General features: G+C 32.2%; 3 protein-coding genes across 9 annotated transcripts in view; 1 reads left to right on the top strand and 2 right to left on the bottom strand.

The window, feature by feature from the left end:
- Positions 1-483, bottom strand: part of Hr38 (Hormone receptor-like in 38) — a 106924-nt gene extending 106441 nt beyond the window's left edge. The window contains exon 1 of the mRNA XM_067351301.1: positions 342-483. The gene's annotated coding sequence lies outside the window, so the exon portion shown is untranslated. The remainder of the gene's footprint in view (positions 1-341) is intronic.
- On the bottom strand, positions 342-3408 carry CSN8 (COP9 signalosome subunit 8). Its single transcript, XM_012374462.2, has 4 exons — positions 3216-3408; positions 3076-3146; positions 2466-2644; positions 342-1294 (listed from the first exon to the last, which is right to left on the bottom strand). Exons 1-4 carry the CDS (start codon positions 3279-3281, stop codon positions 1023-1025), a joined length of 588 nt encoding a protein of 195 aa, XP_012229885.1. The 5' UTR covers positions 3282-3408; the 3' UTR covers positions 342-1022.
- Positions 3409-4118: 710 nt separating this feature from the next.
- Positions 4119-18131, top strand: mbc (myoblast city). 7 transcript variants are annotated; one of them, XM_067351294.1, is made up of 23 exons: positions 4119-4328; positions 5076-5317; positions 5405-6153; positions 6301-6457; positions 6541-6711; positions 6795-7175; positions 7251-7466; positions 7559-7881; positions 8000-8348; positions 9378-9476; positions 9825-10015; positions 10124-10474; positions 10670-10946; positions 11061-11308; positions 11479-11610; positions 11681-11960; positions 12040-12263; positions 12624-12923; positions 13081-13390; positions 13463-13572; positions 14006-14113; positions 15321-15582; positions 15696-15947. In XM_067351294.1, the coding sequence occupies exons 1-23, from the start codon at positions 4286-4288 to the stop codon at positions 15807-15809; spliced, it is 5637 nt and encodes a 1878-aa protein (XP_067207395.1). In that variant the 5' UTR covers positions 4119-4285; the 3' UTR covers positions 15810-15947. The 7 variants fall into 7 exon arrangements, with proteins under 7 accessions (XP_067207395.1, XP_067207396.1, XP_067207397.1 ...); XM_012374472.2 differs by having other exon boundaries at positions 4120-4328; positions 6304-6457; positions 15673-18131; XM_067351291.1 differs by having other exon boundaries at positions 4120-4328; positions 15673-18131.
- The last annotated feature ends 1138 nt before the right edge of the window (positions 18132-19269 follow it).

The raw sequence follows: 19269 nt of genomic DNA, 5'->3' as shown, positions 1-19269 counted from the left end.
AAATAATAAACAACTGTACTTTGTTTATTATTTATATATGTACATTGCGTACACAATTATAATTACAACGCTTTTTATCATCAACGTTAATAATTCTTTTAGTGGCAATTATTAAATCATTTTTATTTTTAAATAACCATAAAAAGTAAACGAGTTACTAATTTGTTCCTTCTTAACAAGATAATCGATAGTTATCTCAGATCGATCCCGAGTTCATAATAATGCAGAATGCATTTTCATTATAAGTGATCGTTAGGAGCACGTATTGATATCAGAAGGAATGGTAATAGTATGAGGATAATGGTAATCGGTAAATAGGAAAAAAAAATGTAAACACTCACTTGCTGTTATAACACACTTTATCAAAATCCAGCGAAGAGCACGCTTGAAACAGTTCCGGTCCTTTTCCTCTTTCCTTTCTCGATATCACGAAAAATCAGGCGTGAGATTCTCTGCGCGTTACGCACGTGTCCAGAAAGGCACGTCGTCGTCGTCGTCGCGAGGAACGTTAATGGCTACTTGCGCGATTCTTACTGCGGCGATCCACTTTGATAATTACAGCGATGCGAACGGTTGCGAACGGTGTGTATTTTCAGGGGATCCACATCGGGTAGGAGAGCAAGAGGATGGACGGGGCGGAGAGGAGAGGAGATCCTCTCGGAAGATCCCGTTCTGCAAATGCCAGTCCGCCCTCTCGCACGCACAGCTGATTATCGATTAATATAGTTGTTGACTCCATGCTTGCGAGAAGCTTCATTGAATTATCCTTCCGATCGGACGGACAAATCGCGTAGGTAGCTCTCTGTCTCTATCTCTGTCACTCTCGTTCATTCTCTCTCTTTTTCTCATGAGGTATGCTTATTTTACGAACACGAACACCGATGATGCTACCTTTGGCGCGCACTTCCTCTTTTATATAATAGGATTACGAGGTGAGATTGTGAAAGCTTTTAAGTCCATCATCGAGATCGCGCGGTGATTTCAAATTTACATATTAGGGACGAAAAAATGACGAAGCTCTCTCAGTTTTCCAGGAAAGACACGAATTGCGTTAGTTTCTGCAGCTGTTCCTCCGTCAGACATATCTTGTCCGTCTGATTGTACTCAAGTTCCTCAAGTTTTTTCCATGGTAGCACTATAGCAGCGTCCAAGGTATCCTCAACGTTCCAACCCTTATCAATGGCAGCCTGTCGCGCATCAGCTAATGACATTCCAGTCATTGTCGCCATAGCTGACAAATTCAGCGAGGAATACGCCTTCGATATTAACCTCATAATTCGTTCTCGTATTTTATCTGCAAAAATCAGAGATTTTTGTTAGCGCAGTCTCCTTAATTCATAAAAAGCAAAAATAAACTCCAATGACAGTGTAGATTCCGCTTGAATAATCATAAGTTAATAAGTGACAATTATAGATGGTGAGTTTAATAACAATTGATTATTATTATATAAGTATTATAAATTATAATAAAATTCATGTTTAGTCCTTGCTTCTACGGACATCATAAAATAACCTTTTGTGGTTAATAGAAAAACGATGACATGGTGTATTAATATATCTATCCTCTTAATATATAAATTTAATAAATAACAATTGTAAAAGTAAATAATTAAAAGTTACATACAAACATGATAAAAAAGAAATTGAATTAATTATAAAATAGTAATTGATCTCTATTTAATGATTTAACAATTTTTTAACATTCCTACAACTGATAATCCCTGGAGAGAAAGAGAAATAAGCAATTGCAAACATTATACATTTCTATATTTTTTCATTTACTACATTTCTATATTTTAGAACATTCGCCCGGCAAGCGAAAGACCCGGGTTCAATTCCCGGCTTAGCCACTCGCGCCCTGATATTTTTTCTCTCTTCCTTTCTTTCCAATAATTCCTATACGTACATTAAGTTTCTCGATATATGAGAACAATGTACTTAAAATTTCGTGCACTTTAGGTATCTCGATCTGAGATCGGTGTACAATCTAATTGTCTCATGTAGACTAATTTACTAATTTCTTTAAGAAAAATTAAAAAATTTAGCACTAACATCCTGCGACGGCTCTTAATGCCATTCCATTATATTTCTCGTTTGTCTATGTTTTTTGTTTTACAAAATTTTCTTAGTAGCAAATTAAAAATTTCAATAGTTAAAAAATTATATTTAATAATAATAATCTTGCTTACATAATTACTAGAAAAGTTATATTTTTTCTCCTTCATGATTTTTTAAATATCCCCAAATCATAAAATCATCTTCGTAATTTTAATATATTCTGTACTGCATTCAAAAATTTTATTATAAAAATTGCAATTTCCTTGCTGCGAACTATACAATAAAGACTATAGAAAATAATTTAATGACCAATTTCACCGATGTCACTGCTGTTATTGTTGAAATGATTCGCTTAATTGTAATTTTGTACAAACAATACAAAATTTTATATTATTTTATTAACTTGCCTTTAAGAGCTGCCATAATATCTCTAACATCTATGGTCCATTCTATATTGAGGGCTGCATGCATCTCGGGCCAATTACGTTGCCACATGTGTTGTCCTACTGTCCATATTCGTTTGAGCTCCTCATTCTCAGCTTTCAAATCTGCCGGAATTCGTTTCCAGAGATATTTTGCCTGGCATCTGTGATCGAATCGATGATTAAAACAAACCAGTGGGTGAGAAGAACTGACGCGCTCACAGACATTTTGAATGATATACAGTGTAGAATAAAATTCATTAACAAGTTGCTTCGATTTTGCAAAATATTTCGCAGAGTTTGTGCGTTGTTGTCATGTTCTTGAAATAGAAATTTTAAAATACGATTTAGTGCCAACAACAATAATATACGACGAAAGACGATGCAAAAAACGATTAAAATGTCGAAAAAAATAGCAATGGCAGAACTACAAACGGATAATTTAAACGAAAAAGGAAAGAACCGGCTTGAACATAGGTATCTTAAATCAATCTTATCAGGCTAGGTATGCGTTGAAAATTAAAGTTGCTGTCAGATAACTTGAGATTTTCAAGTTGATAAAAAGTAGGAATATAATGAAGAATTTTCTACTTACAGATCATTTTGATGAAGATAGACAGCCAACAATCGCGCGTAAACTTCTGCAGATACAATTCCATTCGGAGCCTGGAACAACATAATACGACAGTCGACGTAACCTATAAAAAATTTCTATTCACGCCGCTTGAAACTCACCTCCAGTTCGCTCATTTCTAATTCACTCATCATCTTATCAAGTTCCATTGTGCAACTCGGCACCATGATAACAGTTTTGTTATTATTTTGATTAAGCGGCAATATTAGTCACGAGAACACGCAACATGGAAAAACGTGAACATAACAACACAACAGTCAAGCGCAAATACAATTCCTACAATTCATATTCAGAACGGAATTAGTTAATACTAGCGCCATCGTTTGACACGTACATACAGCATATTAGACACTGTTAAATTTGCCGATTATTGATATAAATGTTTAAAAATATTTGATTTTGCTGATTATTAAACATAATCATCTTGATAGAGTAATTTAGATTGTTATCTAACTCGTAAAAATGTAATATAATTAAAAAAACATATATATAATCAGAATAGAATTTCAGAATGCAGATTTGTACTTTAATTTTGAATTTTGTTATAATTTATATAATACACTCTTACGTTTTTTATATACATATTATTTATTTAATAGTGATGTTTACAAATCCGAATGAAAATAGATTAAGTATTATCCATTATATATATATTAAATGTTTGTTAAGAATTTTTGCATCATAATAAAAATCAAAATTTACTTAACAGAAATAAATCGAAAATAAGAATTATTAATTCGATAAGGAGACAAAAATAATAGCAGACGTGCTGATGGTGTGCGCATTAACATTTAAAGGTATATCCAACCAAACTATTGTGCATATGCATAAGCATATGCATAAGAAATTGGATTGGTTCATTTCTTTATGTATCTTTTTATGGGCCAATCTCCATTTTCTTATGCTATGCTTATGCGCTATTCAAATTTATCTGGATATACCCTAAATTTTCCTCCAATTATCTATAGAGATCTCACGAGATTTACCGAAGGTTATCGATGTCGCTCGAATCATCATTGGGACAATATATAGCTGAGAATAGCATCCTGTTTCGATACATTATAGTTAGATGACAAGATAAAACAGTAATAATTTTGTTCGCACTAGCGAGGTGCGAGAATCGAAATGTAATGAATGTAAATATCCTAAAAGTGCTAAGTGTACGAATAAAATGACAATGACATGGAAGCGAGTTAAGGAGCAAATAGGAGTAGGTGAGGAGTAGTTTGTATAAGATGAATAACCTGCTACTGCGAAATTCCAACATCCTGGGAGGTGCCCCGAGTTCAGATAAAATTTCCATTACTTAGTCTGACATTTTTGAGCGCATCTCATGCCATATCTTCCACGCTTTGTCAAACTGTATACTTTATTGTGACGCATTACATTTCTTATATTTTGTATGTTAAATATTTTTGACAATTACATTAGCTATACAAGTGATATAAATGATTAATTGTTTCAATACTCTAATTAATTATTTCACTAGAATTATAATTACTCGTATATTTTTAATATTGATTTAAAGTTGAAGAAAGCTTGTTATCAAAATATTGGAAAATAACATCAATTATTTTTTTTATTGGATTTAATATTGAATTTAATCAATGAATATTTTAGACAGATATGATTAATTAATAAATTTTATATAAATAATCCGTGCTGAATATGAGATAATTTGTAAAAGTATTTTATTAATAGATCCTGTTATATCCAGTCTTGAAAAATTCAAAATTCTTAATAATTAATATAGAGGAATGATATCCTACAATAAATTTTGCTGAAATATTAGAAAGTGTATACAAAATCCTAAAAATTATTTTGAAATTAATATAAAATAAATATTGTCCCAAAATACAATTTTATTGAAATATTTTAAATTATGTAGAATTCTAAAAAACCATTAAATTGTCAAAATTAAATGTATATAATCTTTTTCTATATCTTGTTATTTTATTTAGCCATCTATAATTTTGCACATCCAACCTCGTACGCAATATGCTTGACAGTCGGAGAGGTTGTACAGATATTAGAGGAGTACGGAGATTGGTATTATGGCCGCAGCAAGTCGAAGGGTACATGTGGAATTTTTCCAAAAGCCTATATACATATCCTACAGAAATCGGCAAATACGGATAATTTAGTACATGAAATCACTAACGTTTTGAGAGAATGGGGTCATCATTGGAAGCATCTATATATGGTACGTATATATAATAATTGTTAAAGCTTTATATGTTTGTGTGTCTCTACATAATAGAAATAATTTTATCATTCTGTTTATATGTAGACACACTCCGAGCACTTCAGGACAATGCAGCAGCAAATTTTGGATGCAATAGGATACAGAAGCAAGATTTTAAGTGGCACTCTAACAGTAGACGAATTAAAAGATATGAAAAGATTAGCAACAGCAAGAATAGACACTGGGAATCAACTGTTGGGCTTGGACATGGTAGTGCGAGACGAGCATGGAAATGTTTTACATCCAGAAGAAACAAGCACTATCCAATTATATTATCATCATGAAACTGCTGCAGAAAGAATAAGAAAGGCATCTAATGACACCAAGAAAAAACCCCATAAGCCACAAGTACCTGTATATTCACATATCTTTTTTGTCAGTGTGAGAAATTTTGTATGTAAAATGACGGAGGATGTAGAGCTGCTATTAACTTTGTACGACGGTAGAGAGATGAAAGCTATCACAGAAAATTACGTAGTATCGTGGAGTAAAGAGGGACTCGCAAGGGACATCGATCAATTGCACAACCTTAGAGTACTCTTTACGGATCTCGGTTCCAGAGATTTGACGAGGGATAAAGTTTATTTAGCCTGTTACGTGATCAGAGTTGGTGGAATGGAAGCCAAAGAACCGGATCATCGTCGTTCGAGCGTGGCACAAATTAATCAGAATAAATCCAAAGGCGTGGAGAATATGAGGAGACCGTTTGGTGTAGCTGCGATGGATATTACTTTGTTTATTACCGGCAAACTCGAGGGAGATGTTGAACAGCATCATTTTATACCTTTTATACAGTAAGCACATATTTAAAAGATTATTTAGTCAGTGTTTTAAAATTTAATAGTGTGACATTTGTAGTTGAAATATCAAAGATAGGCATTATAATGGTGCCTATAAAATTAAGGTAGAATTGTTTTGTTGGTTTTCTATCTTTGTTTCAGATGTTGTGAGAAGGATAGTCTTGATGGTATATTACGCAGGATAATCGCACAAAAAGAAGCAAATATCCAAAAACATATGAATGGCAATATTACTAATATCACTGGTGGACAAGGATTATGGACAAGCTTAAAATTGTTAAGAGGTGATCCTAAGCAGGTGAGTCTTATGATAAAGTTATTCGGTATTGTACTATAAAAAAAGTATTATTTATTTCTTAACTTTATGACATTTTTATATAGGTGCGAGATGAAAATCCACATCTTGTACTCGGTAACGTCGCTATTGCGCGTAAAATGGGATTTCCAGAAGTTATTTTGCCAGGTGATGTACGCAATGATTTGTATTTGACTTTAATTAGTGGTGAATTCAGCAAAGGCTCAAAATCTACAGACAAAAATGTGGAAGTGACGGTTAGTAAAGATTTAATTAAAAAGGAATTATTTTTTTGTTTATATAAACAATATTTAAATACTTGTAATATGCTTTTTAACAGGTTAAAGTATGCAACGAACATGGCATAGCAATTCCTGGAGTCATGACATTAGGTGGCGGTGCATCTCCAATTGACGAATATCGTAGTGTTATTTATTACCACGAAGACAAGCCTAGATGGTGCGAAACGTTCAAGATTGCCATACCTATAGAAGAATTCAAGCAGGCTCACTTAAAGTTTACATTCAAGCATCGCAGTTCTAACGAAGCGAAGGACAGATCCGAAAAACCATTTGCTTTAAGTTACGTTCGATTAATGCAACGCAATGGAACAACTCTGCAAGATATACAACATGAATTATTGGTTTATAAATTAGAGCAAAAGAAATATGATGAGAGCGATATATCTTACTTTAAATTGCCATCAACACGTGGAGAATTGGTATGTTTATTTATTCGCTATAAAAGAAATTTCATATTTTTAAATGTCGTCCATTTCACATTTCACTTATTTCAGGCTGAATTAAATCTGGAGAAAAAACCAAGTTTTGGAACACTAACATTGAGCAGTAAAGATAGCTTTTTGATAGCGACAAATATTTGCTCAACTAAATTAACTCAGAATGTAGATTTGTTAGGTTTACTTAATTGGGCATCACATAATACTGACTTAAAGGAATCTTTAGCTGCTTTAATGAAGGTTGATGGGGAAGAAATAGTAAAGTTTCTTCAGGTAAATCATTTTGCAAATTTACACATTTGATTATATAATAAAACAAGATTTATATGAAATAGTCAATTATTGAGTAACATTGTGTCTTTCAGGATGTTTTGGATGCTTTATTTAACATTTTAATGAGTAATTCGGACAGTGATGTCTACGACGACATGGTTTTTGAGTGCCTTTTATATATTATCGGACTCGTGTCCGATAGAAAGTATCAGCACTTCCAGCCAGTATTAGATTTATACATTTCTGAAAGTTTTTCTGCAACTCTCGCCTATAAGAAATTAATCACGGTATTACATAAGCGTATAAACAAGGTCGGCAACAGCGATGGTCAGGAGCGTGATTTATTACTGAAGACAATGAAAAGTCTGCAATACTGCATGAGATTCATTGTCGAATCTCGTCTTTTATTTACTGAGTAAGTTTTATTGTTTATTACGTATCATTATAAAACATACATTTCACAAATATTTAATTTGATATTGTAAAAGAAATATGTGTGACTTTGAATAAACCTTTATATTTTATTTTTAAAGATTAAATCAGGACGAAGAAGAATTCTCACAAACATTGACCGATTTGTTGCGATCTATCGTTAATTTCATGAGTTATGAGACAGATGGGACTCTGTTGGTTCAAGGAGCGTGTCTCAAATACCTACCAACGACGATACCTCATTTATTAAGGGTTTACAGTGGCAAGCAATTGAGCACGATTCTGACAGATTTACTTGTGACTCTACCAGCGGGTAGATTGACCAAGCAAAAGATGATGACGGTGAACGACATCGTTCACAGTCCGCTTTTTCTAAATGTGGAGTGCAGAGCGATCTTACTGCCTAGGATTATCATACTTGTAAGAGATTTATTGGAAGCTAAAGAAGAGGTAAGATGTCGTAAAATGTGTTTTAACGCTGCAATTCCCTAACTTGCAATTTAAGCGAAATGTGGAATGTTCACGTTACTCATCTATATCTCACCAGAAATAATGTTCATACTTATTCTCGCGACACTTTTCACTGAACCCTAACTATACACATATTTCCATACAACTAAACTTCGTCAAACGTATGTTTACCTGCATTTAATGTCGTTTTGCGCAATGTACGATAAATGTCATTATTCGTGCTTTTCGTGCAGCCTGCGATCCTCCCGCCACGCATCTTTCTATGAATCTTATCAAATTTCTCTTTCTACCGAGGATGTCTTTTTATTTTCATTTTTTAATTATATAATTTATTTAATATTTTTTATGTCTATTATAATGCAACTTTTTATTGAATTCTGTAGGTCAAATTTTTTGTTTTATGTTAAAAGGGAAATAATATTGTTATGGTACAAATCTAGAAACTTTAATAATAAAAATTTAGTCAGTTGTTTCACTCTTTGAAAATATGCAGTGTATCGCAAGACATCCTTAACTTAATCTCAGTGAGCATGTAAGAAAAGAGGTATGTCTACTGAAAATAGAACTGGAAATGTGGCATGTGTTTGTTCAATGATATGTTTTGTTTCTGCATTCGTCCTGCATTTTTCAATAGTTCTTAAATATACAATCGTCTAATCTTTTCTATTATCTTCTTATAGTAAAAACTTTCGAACAGATAGTATAACTTGTATAGTTAGTTTTTAATATAAAAATATATATCAAATTTCTAACAGAAAAATTATAATTAATACGCGAACATATCAAATTATTTTTATTTATTTTTTCTATCTACTAATATTTTTCTATATTTATATACTTAGTGAGGCATTGCATCTTTATCGCATGCAGTTTCATATTCACACTGGTGTTGGAAAATTTACGAAAATGTATACGTCCTAGAAAATTGTTTTTTTTTTCCTAACTAACAAGGGTTATTTTATTTTTTTTCTTTGTGTGCGATATGGTTTTGGTTAATGGCGTTTAAAGGGGCTATCAAGTACGCCTGGAAAGAGCGTGGCGAAGGTAGCCAGGCTGCTAGGCGAAAATCGACATCGACTCAACCAGCACCGCGGCTACTCCGAAGAGGTAATTTTTCTAACAAATGTAGGGAATTCCAAAACTTTCCACAGATGTATACATAATACATTTTTCGCGACCTCACGATACATCTTGAAACACAGAACTTCGACATACTTGCACCCGTACCTGTTGTGTTGCACTATAAACGTAAATTTTAGGATCAGTGATTTGCGTAATGTGAGCTATTTTTTGTGTGAGTGTATAGATTGCAGAGTGTTTACTGTGTATTACGCACTAATTTAGACGTATGGATTTATATATTTTTTCTAATAATCCTTATACACTTTTAGAAATATATAATTCTTGTTGTATGATTCGAGTAATCTACTTTTTAAATCCTTTGTGTTTCCATAGGTGGAACTATGTGTCAAGATATTGTCTGACATTCTAGAATTAACTTTTAGAAAAGACATAGGCAGTACAATTTCGGATGTCAAGGAGATAATGTTAACAGCCCTACGCACTATTATACAGACTGTTATATCAATGGACAGAGAAAATCCCTTAGTAGGAAACTTGGTCTCAGTCATGCTGGCGATATTCAGGTATTTTCAAGATCCCGAAAATATAAATAACGTTGTGAAATATGAAGTATTCTTTATGCTTTTTTTAAACATCTTTTTTTCCTCATTCCATCATTTTTCTCATTCCAGACAAATGACACAACACCATTACGAAGTATACATTAATCACTTCGGAACGAAGATTGATTTACTTGACTTTCTCATGGAGATACTGCTGGTCTTTAAAGATCTAGTTTCTAGAAGCGTATTTCCAGGAGATTGGTGCGAAATGATTATGCTACAGAATAGCGTTATCTTAAAGTCCTTGCGGTACTTCTCGGGCACAATTAGAGATTACTTTTTCACCGAGTTTGAGCAGCAAGCATGGTCAAATTTCTTCCACTGCGCTATCGCGTTTTTAACTCAACCTGCTCTACAATTGGAGATATTCACACCTGCGAAACGAAATCGCATTATCACGCGTTATAACGACATGCGCAGGTACATATTTTATGTAATCACACAGGGCATTCTAAAATTGTAACAGAAAATTGCAAGTTCTGGAGAAAAACTAAAAAATTAAAAAAAGGGCTTTGTTCAACGTTGAAACAGAGAATCCATAGCTAACGTTCTATATATATCAATGAGTAAGGGAAATAATATAAATTGTAACATTCTTTTTATATGTGTATTTAGAGAAACCGCGTTTGAAATCCGATCAATGTGGTTCAACTTGGGACAACACAAAATACTCTTTGTACCCGCTCTAGTTGGCGCAATTCTTGAAATGGCATTAATACCTGAAACAGAATTGAGAAAAGCTACTATACCCATCTTTTTCGATATGATGCAATGCGAATACTATAGTTCACGCATAGTGGAAGGATATGGAGACACTAAACGTGATCCTGCTCACATCAAAGCTAATTTTACAGAATATGAAAACGAAATGATAGCAAAACTGGATATCTTGGTACAGTTTTTTTCACGTTATATTAAACACCGAAACGAGAAATGGCTATAATTAAATTTTATTTTACTAATTACGTTAATTGAAGATTACATCATAAAAACATTGTTCTTCCAGGTGGAAGGAGGCAGAGGCGATGAACAATTTCGTACGCTTTGGATGCATGTTATGGGTTCTTTGTGCGAGAAACATTCTACGATGCGAGAACAAGGGTTACGCTTCGTGGACACAATCGCTAAACTCATGGAACGCTTGTTGCAATATCGCGACATTATTCACGCAGAATCCCAAGAACATCGTATGCTTTGCACCGTAAATTTATTAGAATTCTATTCCGAGATTAATAGGAAGGAAATGTATATCAGGTAAGTGCAAAGAGTTGAGTATATTTTTATAATTAAATTTAAATCTATTTGATTGTATATTTTATTTCTATATCAATGATTAATTTAATTTTTTTTTAAATATTCTGACCACAAATAATGTAATATATAAAGCTTAATATATATATTAAAATATGTATTTTTTTTTACAGATACGTGAATAAACTATGCGAATTACATTTAGAATGCGATAATTATACGGAAGCAGCTTATTCTCTGAAACTCCATAGTCAATTATTAGCATGGAGTGATCAACCTTTACCGCCTTTGTTAATATCGCACAGGTAACACTACCAATCAGAATTGCATAATTTATTGATTAAGTAAATATTATGTTGTTACATTCTCTCGCAGATATCCATTGTGCCAGACACATCGTGAACTAAAGGAAGCATTATACAATGACATCATCGATTACTTTGACAAGGGAAGAATGTGGGAATGCGCTCTTGCCGTTTGCAAGGAATTAATATCGCAATACGAAGAAGAGACATTCGATTACTTGCAATTATCTGTATTATTAAGACGCATGGCAAAGTTCTATGATTGCATAGTGAAACAGTTAAGACCTGAACCAGAATACTTCAGAGTCGCATACTATGGTAAAGGACATCCTGTTTTTCTCCAGAACAAGGTATTTATCTCAGATAACTTGCTTTCTTATGTTATTCGTTTCTGTTTTTTTTTTACCTGCAACAATGCGTTTGTGGTAGGTGTTTGTTTATCGAGGAAAGGAATACGAACGACTTAGCGATTTTTGCTCAAGAACGTTGAATCAATTACCGAACGCGGAGCAAATGAACAAATTATGTCCACCTGCGATGGAAATGCTGGAATCCAATAATCAGTATGTGCAAATTAACAAAGTGGAGCCATTGATGGATGAAAAGAGGCATCGTCTAAGTGGTAAACCAGTTACTGCAGAAGCAGTTTTGAGGTGTGTAAATACAATTATATCAAAATATATTCTACATATGAGGGATTCAAATGAAAAGTGAATCAAGTCTATTTTTGTTAATTATTAGAAAATTAGTTCTGAAATTAAAGTTGTTCTAATTGTGTGCAACATGTACACTGTTTTTTATAGGTGCTATAGTTTTCTTTTAATTTTAACTTAAACATTTGTACTCACTTTTAAATTATTTAGACTGTCCAGTTTTTTTCTAATTTATACATGGATTTAAAAAAAGACTTCGTCCACTTTTCCTCTCATATGTAGAATTTTACGAAGTTACTATCATATTTATGTGCTTTTGTTGTTTCCATGTATCTCATGTATTTCTAATGCATATTCTAGATACCATCGAGTGAATGACGTACAACGCTTCAGATTTTCAAGACCCGCGCCAAGAAAAGAAATTATTTCGATAGCTGGTGATAAAGAAAAGGAAGTAAATGTTGGCACTAACAACAGTAATGAGTTTGCTTCCTTGTGGTTGGAAAGAACAGTACTTGTTACAAGTTACCCGTTGCCAGGAATTCTTCGTTGGTTTCCTGTGACGTCTAGCGAGACATACTTAGTCAGCCCATTAAGAAATGCGATTGAAACTATGGAAGCTACGAATACAGCATTGAGGGATCTCATTGTTGCTCACAGGTTTGTGCATAATAATTCTGTACAATTTATGAGGATAAATCAGATAGTGAAGACAATGTCAATTGATTTGGGAATCGAACAAGTTTCTCTACTTTTTAATTTTTGTATAAAAGAATACTATATTTTAAATTGGTTTGTATTTTTTGTGCCTATGCAGAAGCGATCCCAGTCTTCCGTTAAACCCTTTGAGCATGAAATTGAACGGCATATTGGATCCAGCAGTTATGGGTGGTATCGATAATTATGAAAAAGCTTTCCTCAACGCGGAGTACAGAGATAGCCATCCGGATGAGAGTTCAGACCTTCTCAAATTAGAAGGACTTATTGCGGAGCAAATTCCCCTCCTCTGTGTAGGTCTTCAGTTACACAAAACACGAGCGCCTAACGAGTTGGCACCGTTTCATCAACGTTTAGAACAATGTTTCGTGTCAATGCGTAATCAAGTAGAAGCAAAATATGGAAAAAGGGTAAGCTTCTAATTGCTCAAATCAAATTAATATTTGCACACATGTTTTTTTTAATTTATCACATTATAACAGACATGCGATTTGCAAATTGAGAGCCTAACGCAAACCGTGACCATGCGAAGACCACCAACTTCACGAGGAGATAATCACTGCCTGTCTGAGTCAAATATGAATAATTCAGAGTGAGTTTATTTAACTTTTATTGAGCATGTTTATTATTTTCTAAGCAAATTTTTATACTGTGACTAATAGCAATAATTGTCGCATGTTATTACTAAATCATGATTAAAATAAGGTAATGTGTCAAACGCGTGTTACTAATTCACATGGACCACGTTCATTCGACTAAGTATCTCATAGCATTCTACGATATTAGTGCTATAAATAATTTGGCAACTCACATTAAACTATAAAAAAATTTATGTCTTTTGTTTAAAATAAAGAAAAAACATATTCCTAAGCAATATTTGTTATAAGTAAAAATAATATGAATGAACGTGCATATATGGTATCCAAATCAGACATTGATCTGGAGGATATCCTATATAAATTATAAAATAATAATTGTATAGCTCCTTTTGTAATCATCTCGTTCAGCTATACAACTCACTTTAGGGTATCCTCACTTACAAGACCCCAAGTTGCAACGTTTAAATCACTTGCATCGTTCAATTTTAACAACAGCACATCACCGAGTGGTGCTCAAAACATCAATTTGTCAAGGTAAAGTTATATCAATGTCTAACCTAGCTTCGGTGTTGAGAATTGATTTCTCTTCATGTATGAATTGGGTTAATGCTAATAATCTGTACAAAATAACAAAAATATTATATATGTTATATGCGGCTCTTATGTAATATAAAAAGAAAAAAACGATTTTTAATATCTAATTAAATTTTACTATATCTGCATGATTTTATCACATCTTGCTAAAAAAAATCACGGCTATGTTTATAAAAGTTAAATAATACAAAACAACGTTTAGGTCACATGAAAAGACTGCAATATGATTTCAGGAATATTGCTGTTGGACCTGATAAGCTCTCGCATAATACCTTGTTATCCTTTCTTCGCACTTAGCACTCCTTAATATATATATTTTACAATATTTCTCATATTTACTTATATTTTTCATTTTTTTTTTTTTATTTTATACGCTTCAAAAGTATTTAAAGTGTATAAAACATCACTTTATACACCTTTGAAACATTTTATATGATATAAATAAATTCATACATGTTCTATCTGTTTGTGTGAGGATAGATAATGTATTTATATTAAAACTAACTATAAATAACCTTCAAATTTATGCAAGCATTATTTTGAAAAATAACGGATTCAAAATGCAGACTTTAATTTTACATCAGAAGCACATAATGGGACAATAAAAAATGTTTCAAGTGCCACATAGCTGTATTCCTTTATATGATAAAAATTATATTATAAATATATTAGTTTCTTTACATTCATTAGCATTTTTATATTTTCTATCTCTCTCTTTATTCCGCTTTTCATCTGCATGTGATTTTGTTATGCATTTTTCACAATATCATTAATAAATGTTCCTGGAATATATGTCTTCTTCAACTGGCAATCTGCTAAACTTCTTTAAATCTGCAATACTACTATAGGTAATTAAAAATATGCAAATATGCATTTGTTGGCTGTTGTCCATAGCATTTTGATTTCTCTTTTACGTTGATATCACGACGTAATAAATAAAATGCACATAATTTGCACCATCTGCAAATTTTATCCTCATGACAAAATTACAAGTTAATTTGAGAAATTATGAAATTACTGCTTGCCTATTTATCTATGCATTGTTTGATGGCTAGTAGTTTACTTTTATCTATTCGTCTGGCTTTCTTCTACAAACTTTTATAATCGACAGTCATCACTATTAATCGCAAATATTTTTAATTTGTAGGAACAACTCCATGCGCTCGCATATATTGTCAACGGCCTCTTTGCAAAAGGCCTTGGGAAATCCGAGTCCAGGAACGTATAAGAAGAAAGATACAAAGCGTAAAAGTTCACGAAAAAGTGATTCCACCACAGTGACGAAAACTGAACAACCGACCAGCCAATGGTACACTACAGCCGAAATATCCCACAGCTCAGCGTCGTCCATTACGTCGTTGTCTAATTTACAATCACCGCACTCTGCTGTATTTGAGCTTCGACAAGAGGTAAAGATTTTATAAACGACTCGATATCGCTTCTTGCTCGCTTGATTTAGTTTGCTCGCAAAATAAATATATGCGCCTCTTTATATACAGCTGACGCCAAAACGTCCTTTAAGATCGGAAGTGGAGAAGGAACGAAGAATGAGCAATCGTTGGTCCGGTCAATCTCAACACTACCTAAGGAGCGCAAACAACGGAGTAGAATCAAGCGGTTTGGGAAAAGGAAATAGAGACAGCGTCGGCACAACGGACAGCACTGCGTCCGAGGACGATCCACCGCCGCCTCTACCGATTAAAATGCGCGAAGCCGATTATTGTAATCTTCCGGAGGAGTTATCTACTAATCATACAATAGCGAATGCCATGAATAATCTGAGCAAGTCTTTGGGACAGTGGAAGAGCAAGTTGCCGACGCCCACTGATGACAACCTGGATAGTTTCTCTAAACCGCCGACACCGCCACCGAAACCGAAAAGACCGGTTAACTTGAAACTCATACTCACGTCTAATAGCAGTGAAAACGTCGAGGACTCGTCGAACGCATAATGTAAAATCCTGGCTTCATGTTGTCTATCTTGCCGAGAGTTGTGAACAGAATAAGTATATCACCTTTGTAAGCGTTCTCCGTTGATTTTTGTATTGTCGATCTTTAGAAGAGTTACCATTCTGTTAAAGTTAGTGTTTTATTATATTGTTTTGTGCCTTTCTTTCGCGGTTTAAGATAACCGAATAAGTATACGCCACTAAAATATAAATATACGAATATTAGTGTATTCTGTAGAACAGAAGGTATTACTTCTACAACAAGCTAAAACAAGCAACTGACAAAAGAATGCAATAGATTTAAAAAAGCGCAACATTTTATAACTTACAGTATGCATGTGACGAGAGTTATAACGATATGTATAAGTTATAATCATATCATATCATCAGAATGCATTTGCCACATTTTTAATCTTACATACAATAGTACTTTGTGTTTTCTCAGAAAGAAACTTTTCAAGTTTTGTGACACGATCAAAAATAGGGAAAAAGAATTGTCCTTATGAAAATTGTTTTTAATCTTCAAAGAGGAAATCGTGAAGATTTTGTTCAATCGCTAAACTTGCCGCAAAATATGATACTCATTTCGAGATGTTATACTGATTTCGAGATGATCTCGAGGCCTAAAAATATCTCATCAATCATTCTCTCTATAAGTACAAGTTTTTCAAATGTTTTAATATTGTACCATTTACATTTCACATGCTTGCTGTAATATTCATCACAACGCAGGATAATAACGCTATAATAACGTCCATTAGTTCTTTCGATCAAAGACCTCATTTGCGCACAAATGGTTTTGGACATATATATTTATGACAAATACATATTTTTATAAATTTTGATATGAAACTTATACACGTAACTGTAAAGGTAAGAAAAAGTTTGGAAACCTTTTACATTTGATACTAACTATTTTGATCGAATTTGCTATCAATAATATGATATGAAAGATGTGCATTAAATATAGTAAAGAACAGTTAACTTTTTGCATCGGTTTGTTACGATATTCTAACTTATTTTATAAATTCGATTTTTTATAAAATAATTATTTGTAGTCATAATTTAACCGCAACATAGTTACTATTTAAATATTATCAAGCCATTGTGATCTAGTGGTAAAAAAATTTATATGAGTTAGTGTTTGAATAAGTCAATCATATTTGTTAACAACGAGACTGCAGTCTTTATGTTAACTTATTTTAAATGTACAAGGAGATATTGATTGTTTACCAATATATTCAATAAGAATAAGTATGCAGCAAGTAGTACTGCATATCGTTTTGCATGTTTGTTTTCATAATCCATAAAAAATGAATTATTTGGTTGAAATACTTTTGATACAACATACATATTATGTGTGATCATAGTATGATTAATGATACCATGACAAGCTGTTTTTCTTAATTGAGCACAAAATCAGAATTGCGTGGATTATGAAAGTGGCTATAATCTTTAATTTTATTAAGACTTTATAATTAATGAGAATATCGATTTTTGCATTATCTTTTAGTTACAGCAAGTGCTAAAAAGTTACTCGACATCAGAAGCAATTGTTCATAATGTGCTATACAAGCTATTTATTTTCTTTCGTCATTGTCTTGAGTCTCACACCAAAGAGATTAGTGCTTTATTTATTAAAAGCTTTAGAATATTATATGTATTGCTGAAAAAACAATAATATATCGTGTAATATATTGATATTTACATCTAATGCATGATAAAGAAAATAAGCTAAAAGATAAAGGACTTGATAGACTATATATTAATGTAGCAAAGATCTGTATTCTGTATAAAATTATTGTTTTTTTTTTGTTAGTTTACAGAACTTGTTTGCTTGTTTGCGGAATAAATCTCCGAAGAATACAAACTACATATACATATGTTTGAACAGAGCATTTACGAATACAGTTCTTAGCTTTACTTAGTTTGTTGTGTACCCGAAAAAAAATTGACAATATATCGAGCTTAAACATTATAAGGAATTAATATAGTGCCATTTCTAATTATGTAATTGATTACTCTTTATTTAGGGACCAATGTATCATCATGTATCTAAATTGAAACAATTTTTCTTTTTTTTTATACTCTTACGTATAATATATTACATCACTTATATATATATAATATATATACACAAATCAATATTTATTTAATCTAACTACATCTATATTAACAAATCTTAATTATAAACAAGTGCCATTCGAAATATTAAATTCACACATGCTATACTTCTCTTACATAAGCAGGCGATAACAAATATATACATATACTATATAATGAAACCGATTTCACTGAAAAAATTTTACACAATTTTAGGTATTCTTATATTTTAATATGAACGACATATAATTACATTTCTTATATATTATTAACTAATTATCTTCTATAAAAATATGTTTTTTTTAAATCTTGTATAAAAGAAATTTTATATGGCGACATTACAAATAGCACATAATAAATTTGATGTTAGCACATTTAGGAATTTAACTTTACAAAATAACAACAATGAATTTATATTTCAGCAATTCTGCGCAGTTTGTTTTTCTTAGTCAATAATTGTTTTATCTAACGGACGTCATTTATTGCAGCCAATTAAAGTTAGTCCCTCTCATTTTTCAAGAATACCCGAAAATAGAATTAAGATAAACCTAACAATTCGATCGTTGTAAACTATAGCTCAGAGAATCAAATTATTCTTCTGTTTTTATCATTAGGATCAATACTATGAAATACTTAGAAAAATGATTAAAACAGATAAAAATTTATCAACTTTGAGCGAAGTAACTACAAATATATAATTTTTCAATTAACAGGTAATTAGGCCAAGTCGTGAAATATATAACATACAAATTCATAATAAACTTCGTCATTAATAAATTAATAAACATCTTAGCTAATAGTTACTACAGTAATGCCATCGATAGTAAAATAAGCACTCACATATTTTAAACTTGCCATTTAAACTTTGGTTAGAAATATCAGAAAATACGTCCCTTGAGACTTATACATCTATTCTTTCTCTTTTGTTATTAAGACGTAGTCGTTGAGTGAAATTCATGGATATATTAATATATTAATATTTTTATTTTTAAATTTCTAACTGCGTATTATATTTATTGGTATATTGACATTCATTGCTGTATA

The sequence above is a fragment of the Linepithema humile genome, chromosome 3 (assembly GCF_040581485.1).
Source record: "Linepithema humile isolate Giens D197 chromosome 3, Lhum_UNIL_v1.0, whole genome shotgun sequence".
NCBI lineage: Eukaryota > Metazoa > Arthropoda > Insecta > Hymenoptera > Formicidae > Linepithema > Linepithema humile.
This window is presented reverse-complemented; position numbering and strand designations above follow the sequence as displayed.

Bases quoted from the DNA above. Each gene is read 5' to 3' on its own strand.
- mbc (XM_067351291.1), top strand. From the start codon at position 4,286: ATGACAATGACATGGAAGCGAGTTAAGGAGCAAATAGGAGTAG. The intron at 6,458-6,540 runs GTGAGTCTTATG...ATTTTTATATAG, and splicing joins TAAGAGGTGATCCTAAGCAG to GTGCGAGATGAAAATCCACA. The intron at 13,573-14,005 runs GTGAGTTTATTT...AACTCACTTTAG, and splicing joins TCAAATATGAATAATTCAGA to GGTATCCTCACTTACAAGAC.
- CSN8 (XM_012374462.2), bottom strand. From the start codon at position 3,281: ATGGTGCCGAGTTGCACAATGGAACTTGATAAGATGATGAGTGAATTA. The intron at 3,147-3,215 runs GTGAGTTTCAAG...ATGTTGTTCCAG, and splicing joins TAGAAATGAGCGAACTGGAG to GCTCCGAATGGAATTGTATC. The intron at 2,645-3,075 runs GTAAGTAGAAAA...ATTCGATCACAG, and splicing joins TATCTTCATCAAAATGATCT to ATGCCAGGCAAAATATCTCT.